A 13,049-nucleotide genomic window follows, 5' to 3' on the forward strand; every position below is an offset into this window, starting at 1 on the left:
GGACACGCCCATCTCCATCCTGACAGCCCAATTGACTGTATAATTAACCTTTATATAATAATACTAAAAGGTAGGTTATGGATAGGTTGTGTGTGTATGGACAAGAGTGATGAGGCCCGACAAATTCATGCTCATCGCGCCATCTTCTTTTTCTATTTTAAGTGCCCCACCCACGTTTCCTAACGACTCTCGACTCTTTAGCTCTTTTTTTTTTTAGCTCTAACTATACTTTGTATTCAGATTTCAATATTTTAAATACTGATTCGAACTTACTCAAAAAGTCCTAATATATATTTGGTTGCTCAGTTGGTAGATACTGACCGCCCAAATTTTTATTTATAATTTGCAGAAGTTAAATCTACGTTTTGCGCTAGATGTTTACGACTTCCTGACGTAGTTTGTTATGTAATTGCTAGTATACACGTGATATTATAAGATTCAAGTTATAAGTTTAGAGTGTTTCACTTTTTTTTTTGATCAAGAAGTGTTTCACTAACTACTACAACCTTGAATTGGATTTCAGAGGTTTTGTAATCTTGAAGAAGCTGCCAGAGATGCTATAAAGTGAATATTAGCCATAAAAGGTTTGTTAGATAAAAACAATTATAATCATTTTCTAAATTTCTATGAGTAAAATTTATCTTCTACTACTTTCATATTTCTGAGTCATTTCCACATCCGTTTACTGAAACAAACCTATATTTTACAGCTCTAGATTATACTTTACCCTTTGTCTTTACAGAGAGATTAAACAAACCAATTAGGACCCTTAACAAAGTTTACTAGTATTATGTGATAACAATAAATTTATCTTGCATAATTTAGATAAAAAATACATCCCTTTAGAAGCTGGAAATAATTGAATTGACACGCAAATTAGTTGCCCTTTCTTGGTCTGATAAGACGCAATTCTGAACTTCTGAAACCGACTACGGAAACCGCATTCATAGCTTACACATTTTTCATTTCTGCAATTCTAAAATACAACAAAAAACTCGCGAAAATACGAATCAAAGAAAACAAAATAGTTTAAAAACTGTTCAAAACAGAGGAAAATAAAACTCATGTGAACTTTGTTTTTCGGTGTAACACATGCCACGCCACGACAAACGATTCTCCTCTGTAGTATCTCCACCGACATTCTATCAAAACGACAAAAGTAGCCTTCTCTACAGTTATCATAATTAATCAGGTGTGTCATGTAGATTCAGATGTAAGATTACTAAAAAACATCTCAATAATTTTCACAATCTTAGACTTAAGTGTTGTTTACATGTGTCAATGGCATGTGGATAAGAAGAAATTATCGTTAAATAATTACATTTAGTGTTTTTTTTCTTTGGTTGTCAGTGTCTTCAGTCTTTCCTAGTCACCGCCTTACCGAGGTAGGAGTCAAAGGACACTATAATATAAACATTAAGAACAAAAATATTAACCTAACTTGTTATTTATTGGTTTTAGTTCCGAAAGTACCACCACAAATATGTCAATGAGATACCAAATCTCTGCAAAGGAGTGAGGTCACAACCCCACGTGGGATCAGTGGCATACACTCGTGATATAGAGCAACCTCCAAGGGCACTTTGATTGCTCCAGCCCCTTATAAGCAACTGCCCAAGTCTCATTGTTAATCACATTGTACACTAAAAACTTGTCTATTTTCTCTCTTAGACGTTCCTTTACTATGGGAGACGTCACCGTCGTGTCTCTCTTCCTTCTTCTCATCACCACCGCCAATTCTGCTAGTGTCTCCTTCCGTGACGGTAACCTTTATTTCTACACCAATACGACCATTATACCAATTCATATATACTGATATAAAGAAAATCAAATGTGTTAATTGTCATTATTGCCTAAGTTGTTAATTCTGATGATTTTGGGATAGAGATATCGTTATTCATAAGCGGATTAAAAGTACAATTGTAACTTTGGTTATGACACAAACACACTGCAATAAAGTTTTTGGACATATCCAATCAATGAAGTTGAGTTTGGTCCATCCAGAAAGCTAACCCCTGTTAATACAGACCACTTCACGTGCCTAGTTCTTCATTTCTATAATTAATTATTTTTTAAATTGCTAATACTAAAAGGGGTGATATGGTAATTCACAGGGATGTTACCTAACGGTGACTTCGAGCTAGGACCAAAACCATCGGACATGAAAGGAACCGAAGTGTTAAACAAGATGGCAATCCCGAACTGGGAAGTCACAGGCTTCGTCGAGTACATAAGCTCAGGACACACACAAGGAGACATGCTTCTCGTTGTCCCCGCCGGAAAATTCGCAGTCAGGCTAGGAAACGAAGCATCGATCAAGCAAAGACTCAACGTGGTGAAAGGGATGTATTACTCGCTCACTTTCAGCGCTGCTAGGACGTGTGCTCAGGACGAAAAGCTCAACATCTCTGTGGCACCTGACTCGGGGGTGATTCCAGTGCAGACGGTGTATAGTAGCAGTGGATGGGATCTATACTCTTGGGCGTTTCAGGCTGAGAGTGAGATTGCAGAGATAGTGATTCATAATCCAGGTCAAGAAGAAGATCCAGCTTGTGGACCACTCATTGATGGTATTGCCATGAAAGCTCTCTACCCTCCAAGACCAACCAACAGTAAGTACAAGTATATACTCTGTTTTGTCAGATTCTTGAATATTTTATGCATTTATATAGTCTATATAAGTAGGAAACAGTTTACAAAGTTATACATGTATATAATACATTCATTTTCATTTGTATACACACGTATGAGCATTACTTTAACAGTCTTAATCCATTTAGTTTTTAATACTTTCTCCGTTTTATAATACTTACCTTATATCACAAATATTAAAAAAAAAAATTCTAAAAGAATATTTTAAAAACATAATATTAAAATCAGTTAACAAATAAAAAAAAATACCGTAAAATCTAATTGGTTGAACAGTTTCCAATAAAATTGAAGTTAAGATTAAAATCTCAAAACTTCATGTAATTTGAAACAAAATATTTTTTCTAAAACATCATCTATACTGAAAAACAAAAATCAGGGAATATAATATTTGGTACACAAAAAAACAAAAATCAGTGATAAAAGAAACCATTTTTTTCTAAATCTGATTTAAATCGGTCTAAATGTATCAAATCAATTAAAATCGAAGTAGATTAATTAAAATCAAAGTGGATTATGACTAATTTAATTATAACATTTTCACCATCAATGTTTTATAAATAAGCGATGAATTTTTTCTCTCCAATTACTTTCAATATATCTAATTTTTTAATATCTCATCAAATTATTTTTCTAATTAGACACAAAAACTTAAAATATGCAATATAAATATAAGATATATAATAAATAAAGAAAAATCGTTAGTGCCCCATTAGACACTAGTACTCTTGAACGGAGTGTACAAATGAATGTATTATATACATGTATAACTTGACTTACTATCATATGTTATGAAATTATTGTTATGTTTGATGTGACAGAGAACATTTTGAAAAACGGAGGATTTGAAGAAGGTCCACTAGTACTACCAGGCTCAACAACAGGAGTTTTGATCCCGCCGTTCATAGAAGACGACCACTCTCCTCTACCCGGTTGGATGGTCGAGTCTCTCAAAGCCGTCAAGTACGTAGACACAGAACACTTCTCAATTCCACAAGGTCGCAGAGCCATTGAGCTAGTGGCTGGCAAAGAGAGCGCCATCGCTCAAGTTGCTCGGACCATCGTTGGAAAGACTTATGTCCTGTCCTTTGCGGTAGGAGACGCTAACAACGCTTGCAAAGGCTCAATGGTTGTCGAAGCTTTTGCGGGAAGAGATACGCTTAAGGTACCTTACGAGTCGCGTGGCACTGGAGGGTTTAAACGAGCTTCCATCAGGTTTGTCGCGATTTCGACAAGAACTAGAGTTATGTTTTACAGCACTTTCTATGCTATGAGGAGCGATGATTTCTCGTCTTTATGTGGGCCTGTGATTGACGACGTCAAGCTTATAAGCGCTCGTAAGTAGATGAACGAAACCTTATATACCACAAGAGGTGGAATGTGTTTGGGCTTTATTTTTATAATATTGTCTTTTTTGGTGTGTTTTTGATTTTTATTCAAAATATATGGTTGTAAAAGGAGAGGTTCATCTAGGGTTATATGTGTGCCTTTCTTGCACGAGAAGGCAAAAGATGGTTGCCATTTTCTTATGTATGTAAGCCTTTATGGAAAGGTTTTTTCACAAACTTACAAAAATAAAAGTGTATGCATAGATGATATAATATAAAAACTAAAAAGTAAACTCAAATCATCTACTGATACACATTTTACTGTACTTAAAAGATCAATAAAATATACATTCATCCTAATTCATACCAAGCATATGCATAGTCAAAAGAAAGATCTTAAATTATTACAAGAAGTGAAGTGTGTGGGCTTTATTTTTATAACATTGTCTTTTTAGTGTTTCTTTTTATTATTCAAAATATATGGTTGTAAAATGAGAGATAATATGAAGCACAGTCACAAGAGAGATCTTAAATTAGACTAGTACCACACAGACAGTTACTTAATTGTTGCAATACAATAGTAAGTTGGTAAACACCTACCTCATAGGAAAGCTACAAGAGAGGTCTTCTTGGTCTCTTCATTCATTGACGAAATGAACTCTAACAGCAGTAACCACACCTCGTGAGTCACGCTCAAGTTCACAAACCACACTGTCTCCTTCTTTCTTGTCGTACTTCTTACATATAGCTGCCCAGCGATTGAAACAAGGGGTATTATTGCGGTAGATCTTAAGCACAGCCTCGTGTTTTTCTGTGGGAAGAAGGTAATAAACGGGGGACAAATGAGGACCAAACTTCAAGTCATACTTCTGAATCACATCTTGGTTCACATACTATTTGCCACAAACATAGAAAAAAAAACAGGAGGAAAAATACAAAAGTGTCAGCTTCACAAAGGCAACAAACATAAAAGAAGCTAAAAAAAGAGGCTGATGTTATTATATTACCAGAACATCGATCTTTTTGGACAGTGTCTTGACAAAGTAGGGGTTTTGGGGATTTAAGAGGTACTGCTCAGGGTTTTGGACAGAAGAACAGCTCTGTCTCGCTCTACTTGCTGCAAAAAGAATCAAACTTAGAGCAGACATAGTTTTGAGTTTGAGAATGTATGAAACTAATGGTCTTACTCTTACCCGAGGCAGAGGCAGAGCCAGAAGCAAAGGGAGCAAAGCCAGGAGGGGCAGCAGAGGAAGGGGTATCCTGGCGAGAAGTCTGTGGCTTAGGGTTAAACGCTTCAGCTCCAAGCAGAGGTGATGAGATAACCTGTTTGAAGAAGCGCGAATCTTTTTTGTAGATTCTCGCTTCGGTAAACATTGTGTCCACGTGCGTGAAGATCAAGATATCGCTCGGATCTAACAAGTTGTCATCCACAAACTCGTCCCAGTCTTCTTCTTCCATGAACAGACCGTTCTCGTCTCGTTGGAGCCAGACTTGCCACGAATTGCCCCAAGAAACACTGAACACCAGCCTGTGCTCAAACACACCGTTCGTTCTCCTAACAAACTCTTCAGGTATCATCCTCTACACAAAACCAAGAATAATTAACAAAAATAAAGGCAAAAAATAAAAATAAAAAAAAACAGAACAAGATCTCTTCAAAGTTTCTTGAAAGAAACGACAATACTAAAGAATATTGTCTAGACACAGTGGACATGTCTAAACTTACGGTGGATTTAGATTTCCAGGTTTCTCCCAAAGACAGAGACTTGCAGAAGCGAGGCTTGCTCGCATTCTCTTGGAGCGAATCAAAAGCACTGTTGAGCGTCATTTTCCCTTTTCACCTTTTCAAACGGGATCTGTTTTCAGAAACTAGGGTTTGTGTAAGTGACGACCAAGATGCGTAATATAATCAAACCCTATGGCAAAGAAAACAAAAACTAAATGCTTTATTTTTTGCCCTGCTTTTCTCACTAAGTCCCCCAAGTGTTAAAGAAAGCAAACGATGTGTGTACGGACAGAGACAAGCGTAGAATGCAAGTAATTGCTTGGAGGTGACGTTACCAGAGACTTGTAAGGTTTAAGAAACGCACGCACCGTTACAGTAGAAACAGCTTCTTCTCGCTGTGTGGCTGCTGCTGGTTCTCACTAAAGTCCGCTCAACTTCCTGTGGATAGGGAAAGACAGAGAGGGTCAAAAGTAATGTGGTCAACTGTCTGACACTTTGACTAGTACAGAAACAACTTTTGTTGAAACATTGTTAATGGGCCAGAAAATACCCATTTTAAAATTGGGCCATGATAGTATACAAAGGTAATACATTACAAATTGGTCTAAATTACAAGACAGACCGTGTTGACATGTTGTTATGTCGCAAAAACCAGACTGGAACCATAAATCGGTAGTTGACAAAAAAAAAAAGGAACCATAAATCGGTAACGTCGTGCTTAGATTTTAAAAATTTATAAAAGGGCGAAAAACTTAATATTTATTAACTCTGCTCGGGTGAGATATGAAATTTCAAGAGTAAAAAATATGTGTGTTTAAAAACAAATTAACTCCTTTTAATAAATTTTGAGACTTATATCTATGTACAAGGAAGGAGAAGAGTGGGTTGTTTAGCTTAAGCATGGGGAGGGTATTGACCTCAGGGGATGAGAGGATGTTGGGGAGAGGGATCAAGCAATTGGATCGAGCCTTGGGGTTATTTGAATTTGTGTGGGAAACGGGGGGAATGGAAGAGAGTGTTAACCTTCAACTTCAAGGACATTTGTGGTGCCTAGGAGCTGAAGAAAGGACTATAACATATCGTGAGTGGCCCGGCTCATATGCATGATGGACCCTATACATCAGTTGTACATCACTTGGTTTTTGAGAATTTTTTTCTCTAAAAATGGACCTTAAATATAGAGGAAATTTTTGGTCAAAAAAGTGGACCCTGTGCTATTGCTCCTCTGGCACATGCCAAGAGCCGGCACTTCTTCCTGCGTGACCTTAGTCTATGAACTATGAAGAGAATAACTATAAACTATGTATTTGTTACTTCAGCTTCTTCTTTTTTTGACATCAGTTACTTCAGCTTCTTTTAGACAAAAAAAAGTTATAACCAAAAACCCAAACAAATTTGACCGGACTAACCAAATTAAAAATTGAAGTAACCAAATTCCAAATCGAATTAACCATACTAACCAAATTTAACTAAAATCAAAATATAATTGAAATAAAACAACTTTAGTAGGATTTTTAACAACCGAATCAACTGAATACCGGGATTTTTAAAAACTGAATTAACCGAATACCGAACCAAACTTTGTTTTGGGTTAATTTAGTAAGATTTATATCGAACCGAATTAACAGAAAACCGAGTTACCCATATCCGAATATTGCCTACTATGAAGAATCGATAACTACTTTTTTTTTTTGTTTCTTTACCGATACAATTTTTGACTCTATGTACCTAATATACACATTGTTGAAAAGGGGTTTCTTATATAACTTAACTGAATAATACAAAGAGTTTCATACAGAAATCTGCAGCATGGTTTAACGGCTTCCTCACTTTTAAAGCAAGAGATTTAGCATAAAACCCACATATATATAGCTAACAACATCAAAACTATATAACATTACAAAGACCAATCCAGACCATAGCTTAACCAACAGCCATTCATTCCATCATCATTCACTTAGCAGGCGATGGAGGTTGCTAAAGGAGTTACAAGAACAGCCGTCTTTCCAGTAACAGGCTTCATACTCGCTGCCTTCTCCAGCCTCGCCCATACTTCTTTCCTCTTCTCCTCTGCAGAGCATTGCTCTGCTTCGTCCTCCTGAAACCGTGCGTGGCAAGACATGAACAAATCCTCGTCCATCTCACAGAACATTTTCCTCACGTTTAGAGTTAAGTTCAGCACAGACTGGTTCCAGTGGCTCTCAGCGTTCTTCTCCAAGGCAGTGAACATGATCGGTAAGATGGCTTGCCTGTTGTGCGCAATCAAATTCACAATCTGATCGTTGTTCCACAAGAACAACGCTCTTTCTGAAACCTAAACCACAAGAAACACAATTGTTTCAAACTTCAAAATCGAATAGGGTCCGAATATAAATAAAAATTCAAAAACAAAATTCAAAAATATATACATAAATTATGGTCTTTTTTTTTGTAACACGTAAATTATGGTCTAAAATTGCTAAATTACCTTATAATATATATATAAAAGTCAAACATTAAAGATATTATTTTTTAAAACTTAGTTAAATATTTTCTTTAAACAAAGTCTAAAAATGTTTGAGACAGCACTGATTGAGATTTAACAATGTCTCTTAAAGAAACCAAGAAACCATACCTGAAAGTGGCAACTGTTGACACAACAAGCAATCCTCAAGAACAAAGGAACCATAACCTTCTGAAACTCCAACAAACTCATCCCCTCAACAATCTCCTCAACCTCCCCAAGAAACATCACCTCCTTCTGACTACTCGTCACAGGCCAAAACTTCAACAAACCTTTCACCACAACGCTCCCAAGCTTCGGCTCCTTATCAATAAACTGCGTCACACAATAAGACAGCTGGTGAAAATACCCCCCAACCGATTTAGCTTTATGCAACGGAACAAGCACTCTCCACAAAAAGATCTTATGCTCCTCCTTCAACGGCAAGGCGAACCCGCTCACTATACTCCCGAACACCTCGAGAAGCTCGGCGATACCGTTGCGCTTCTCGGACTCGAACACGAAGGTGTAGAAGATGTTGCTCATGGCTTTGCGGATGAACGGTCTGTGAACCATGAACTTCCCGTAGACACGGTGGAGGATGGTCTTGAGAGACTCACGTTCTCTAGGATCCTCCGAGTCGAACAACTCGAGAAGCTTTAGTATAAAGGCATGGTCTAGATACTTCTTGGCTAACTTAGCGTCGAGAGAAGGAGAGGTGATGAACTTAAGCAGCAGATCGTAAACGATCTGGAGATGCGGCCACGCGGGTTCGAACACCGGCTCGTTGTTGCTATCGTCACTATCGTTTTTTTCTCGGTAGCTTGGAGGGAAGACTCTGAAGAGGTTGACAGCGGACATCTTGCACATCGCGAGGATCGCCGGCTCGGTGAATCTGACGGAGGAGGAGGAGGATACGAAGTCTAGAAGCTCGAGGAGAGTTTGTCTTTTGACGTCTTTCTCGATTGAGTTCTTGGTTTGGTCGGAGAAGTCGAAGGTGACGCAGCAGAGGCTGAGTTTGGAGACGAAGAGGTTTAGCTTCTCGGAGTTGGGGACGTCTTTGAAGGGGACTAAAGGCTCGATGCCGGCGACGACGCTGGACGGGAAGACGGCGGAGGACATGCGTTTGACGGAGTTGGATCTGACCGGGGCCGGTGCGGTGGATCCGGATCTTTGAGGAGTCGGATCCGAGGTGGTGGAGTCGGGTTTTGTGGACTTCCGAGGAAGTTTACTGAGGAAATGCTTGAACATTGTGAAGGGGAAAGCTCAGAATGTTGTGTTGTTATGACAGAACATTCTTCTTCACCCACCCGCCAGAACAACGGATCTGACAGAAGAGAGGAAGATTAAGATCCGGAACAAAAAAAAAGGTTTCCACTTTTGGGTAAATTTGGAAACCCTAATGATTACAAGCTTTCTCCTCTCAAATCTTCATCTCATGATTCCTCGAGAGATGGAGAGAGAGGAGACCTTAAGATTGATTATACAAAAGAGGAAAGTTTTTCTGAAATCTAGAGAGGAAATTTGAAAAAAGAAAAGCAAATCTGAAACAGTGATGTCGATTTTGAAAAAAAAAAGGAAAGAAATAAAAACAGAGTTTTGGATCGAGAAGGAGAAGAAAACAGAGTTATGTGGTGGGTTGTTGTTTTTTTACTTTCTCGATTGATGAGAAAAATGATGGTATTTTCTGGGCAATTGTTTTTTTAAGACAGGATGATTTTTGCTTTTATCGAAAAAAACAGCGGTTTTGTTTTGAGTCAATTGGTTGAAAACCCAAAAAAAAACTAATAATTAGGTATATGCCATAACAATAAAAATTGGCAATCTACATGGTATAAAATTACGTTAATATCCTTAATATTGTCTCTTCTTTTTTCCCCTTCTCCAGCCCTAAAACAATAACGTTAAATCCAAATCACCGTCGACGCTTTACATACAACACCGTCGATGCTTCTAAAAAAGGAGAAAGGGAGGATCAATTCGATCGCTAACCAATTGAACGTCATTCATCCAATCGCGACGGAGTGCATCTTCGGGACGAAGCGAGTAGAGCAGCGGTCGGAGAAGTCCGAGGATTCGGAGTGAGACGGCATTAGAGGAGGAGGGGGAGCTGAGGTGACGGCGCGGGGGTGGGATGGGATGCGCTGCGGGAGCTATGAACGGTGATTGGGTTGGTTGTTGGCGGATCTCAGGGTAGGTGTTGGAGATGATGGTGATGGTGATGGTGATAAGGAGAGAGTGACAGTGATAAAAAATGGATTTCTGGAAGAAGGTGATAAGGAGATTGGTGATGGTGAAAAAGGAGAGAGTGTTGTGTTTTTTGATAGGGGTATAATAGTCTAGATATTATGTTGAACAGTTAAAAATAGTTACATATATAACTATATGGTATATACTTAAATATGAGATAAGCTGCGTGTAGACACTGCAATTTCTCTTTTGTTTTCTGGTAATAATATTAACAACTCTCGCATGCAAATTATAGCGTCCGTCTGATATGACACTGACACGTGACTACAACCGTTGGATTCACTGCTAATGAGGTATCCTAAGTAAACGCCAAGGGCCCGTTTATTATATCAAAGCTCATTTTTAATTGGGCCTTTATTGTATATCCATATGTGCCGTGGAATCCACGTTAACCACTACTCTCAAGAAATGTTTCTCCCTCCTTTGTTTAACAGTTGAAAACTAAACACAAAACTCTTTCCATCTAGAATAACCTCTAGTATGACTTCTCTTTCGTAGCAGTTCAATAAAATTGAAAACTTTGAATAATGGAGTCTTTAAGAACAGGATTTTAAAGTTTAATAGTATGCAACAACACAATCAGAAGATTTGTACAGATTGTTTTTAAGACATATCAAGAACATGCCATAAACATGAAACCACTAATGAACAACAACGGAAGGTGAGCATGGAGATGATTTCCAAATCTCAACTCTTCAACCAACTAAGACCCTTTTGAGTGCAGACTTCTGGTCCGTTGTCAACCTTGTCGGAAACTGAACATCAAACTTGATCTTCAGATCACCTCTGTTTCCTTTTTCTTTAGCTATCGGCATCCCTTCTCCGGGAACCACGAGCTCATACCCTGGACTGACGATGTCCGTGACACCAACGGGTAGATTCCTCCCATCGAGCGTGTTCACACTCACGGTTGTTCCTCCTATAGCTTCCGCAAGCGTCACCTTCGTGCTAGTGATGAGATCGTTCCCATCTCTCTTGAACAAATCGTGCGGCTTCTCGTCTATCACGAACACCAAATCAGCTGGTAACTGATTCACTTGCTCGTTTCCTTTGTCTGGAAACTTGACCTTGGTCCCTTTCTTCCATCCTGGTTTCACAACAATCGTTAGAACCTCTGTCTCTTGCGCCTGTCTCCTGTTCACACCATCCATACAACACACCAATGAAACCGGTTCTAGACACAGTCTATTAAAACATTGGCATTGGTTTTTTTTAAATTTAAAGTAATTTATATAATATAGTTTTACATTTTTTATTTTATTAAAGTTCTTATTAAATGTCTATGCCTTCCAAAATTTCAGAGTCGGCCCGATCTTGCTGTGGGTGAAACCGGTCTAGACACATTCTACTAAAACATTGGTATTTGTAATATATATAATATAGACTCTAAATTATTTTATTTTGATAAAGTTTTTATTAAATTTTTATGACCTCCAAAATCTCGGTCGATCTTGCGGGTTAATGTGATAAAATGGAAACAAAGTTTTACCCGTTAGCATCAACAATGGTTCTAGAGATCTTCATTTTCCTGGTTGATCCAGTGAACAACTCTTCAAGGCTACAAGGCAACTTGCTCTCAACGGGTGGAGGTTTCTTAGGCACAGTGCCGTCGCTGTAAGTTCTGAACATGTTCTCACTACCGTTGTTTCCTCCGAACATTCCTCCACCGTCGGACTGAAACCTTGTGGACCTTCCAGGACCAGCTGAACCAAAACCAAACGGACTGCTTCCAAAGAACTCTGCAAATATGTCTTCTGCATCTCTAGGGTTGAAACCGCCTCCTCTTCCGTTGTTTCCTGTACTCCCGGGAGGCGGCATACCGTTTAACCCTTCTTCACCGTATTGATCATATACTGCTCGCTTCTGAGGATCACTCAGAACCTGTAACATTGTCCCACAAATGAAACGTTCTTAGGATGACAACAAATGGAATAATTAGCAATGCAGCAACATTGCCTAAAAAATAAGCTTGAGGAGGCACATTTTGTTTGTCTCCCAAGAAAATTGTTTAGTCAAAGGAATGGATCTCAGCAAGACATGCACACATACAGTTTTGGATCTAAGGGAATAAAGATTAGCAAACAAGAGAAAAAAATGAGAAAATAAGTTACCTCATAAGCCTCAGAGATCTGTTTGAATTTGGCTTCAGCTTCAGTTTTGGTGGTAGGGTTTTTATCAGGATGCCATTTCATAGCCAGTTTTCTGTAAGATTTCTTGAGATCATCCTCCGTTGCATTCTTGTCAACTTTCAATATGGTGTAATAATCCAGACCCATTTTTTATTATTATTTGTATTTCTTCTTCCTCTAAAATAAAAAAAACCCAGAAGAAAAGAATCAGATCTCCAGCATCACCAATGGAATGATGAAAAGGAGAAAAAGGAAAGAAGAAGAAGCCAAATCGAGCAAGTATTAAAGACTTATTTTTAGATGATTCTAATAATAATACCTAGAGAGAGAAGAAGGCCGCAAATGTAGCTGCACGTTCATTCATTTTAATTATTACATACTCACAAGCAAATAATTTCGAAATTGTCTTTTAAATTCCACCGTTTTAACAATTTACTGTTGCAAATGTTTCTGTTGACTGACATGAATAATGGATGTAAACATTA

At 38.2% G+C, this 13,049-nt stretch overlaps 4 protein-coding genes across 5 annotated transcripts; 1 reads left to right on the plus strand and 3 right to left on the minus strand.

Moving 5' to 3' along the window:
* Nucleotides 1–1,610: 1,610 nt before the first annotated feature.
* LOC108806832 (protein DUF642 L-GALACTONO-1,4-LACTONE-RESPONSIVE GENE 2) lies at nt 1,611–4,276 on the plus strand. The gene is made up of 3 exons (XM_018579034.2): nt 1,611–1,763; nt 2,115–2,612; nt 3,471–4,276. The coding sequence occupies exons 1-3, from the start codon at nt 1,685–1,687 to the stop codon at nt 3,992–3,994; spliced, it is 1,101 nt and encodes a 366-aa protein (XP_018434536.1). The 5' UTR covers nt 1,611–1,684; the 3' UTR covers nt 3,995–4,276.
* A 139-nt stretch (nt 4,277–4,415) lies between these two features.
* LOC108810071 (B3 domain-containing protein At5g25470) lies at nt 4,416–6,178 on the minus strand. 2 transcript variants are annotated; one of them, XM_018582203.2, is made up of 5 exons: nt 6,072–6,178; nt 5,704–5,833; nt 5,171–5,558; nt 4,985–5,094; nt 4,416–4,870 (listed from the first exon to the last, which is right to left on the minus strand). In XM_018582203.2, exons 2-5 carry the CDS (start codon nt 5,803–5,805, stop codon nt 4,616–4,618), a joined length of 855 nt encoding a protein of 284 aa, XP_018437705.1. In that variant the 5' UTR covers nt 5,806–5,833; nt 6,072–6,178; the 3' UTR covers nt 4,416–4,615. The 2 variants fall into 2 exon arrangements, with proteins under 2 accessions (XP_018437705.1, XP_056845835.1); XM_056989855.1 differs by having other exon boundaries at nt 6,039–6,156.
* A 1,265-nt stretch (nt 6,179–7,443) lies between these two features.
* LOC108813191 (serine/threonine protein phosphatase 2A 57 kDa regulatory subunit B' kappa isoform) lies at nt 7,444–9,849 on the minus strand. The gene is made up of 2 exons (XM_018585672.2): nt 8,318–9,849; nt 7,444–8,017 (listed from the first exon to the last, which is right to left on the minus strand). The coding sequence occupies exons 1-2, from the start codon at nt 9,434–9,436 to the stop codon at nt 7,661–7,663; spliced, it is 1,476 nt and encodes a 491-aa protein (XP_018441174.1). The 5' UTR covers nt 9,437–9,849; the 3' UTR covers nt 7,444–7,660.
* A 1,179-nt stretch (nt 9,850–11,028) lies between these two features.
* Nucleotides 11,029–12,749, minus strand: LOC108810204 (uncharacterized). Its single transcript, XM_018582331.2, has 3 exons — nt 12,547–12,749; nt 11,925–12,316; nt 11,029–11,569 (listed from the first exon to the last, which is right to left on the minus strand). The coding sequence occupies exons 1-3, from the start codon at nt 12,709–12,711 to the stop codon at nt 11,131–11,133; spliced, it is 996 nt and encodes a 331-aa protein (XP_018437833.1). The 5' UTR covers nt 12,712–12,749; the 3' UTR covers nt 11,029–11,130.
* Between the last annotated feature and the right edge of the window lie 300 nt (nt 12,750–13,049).

This window comes from Raphanus sativus, chromosome 6, assembly GCF_000801105.2.
Source record: "Raphanus sativus cultivar WK10039 chromosome 6, ASM80110v3, whole genome shotgun sequence".
Classification (NCBI taxonomy): Eukaryota; Viridiplantae; Streptophyta; class Magnoliopsida; order Brassicales; family Brassicaceae; genus Raphanus; species Raphanus sativus.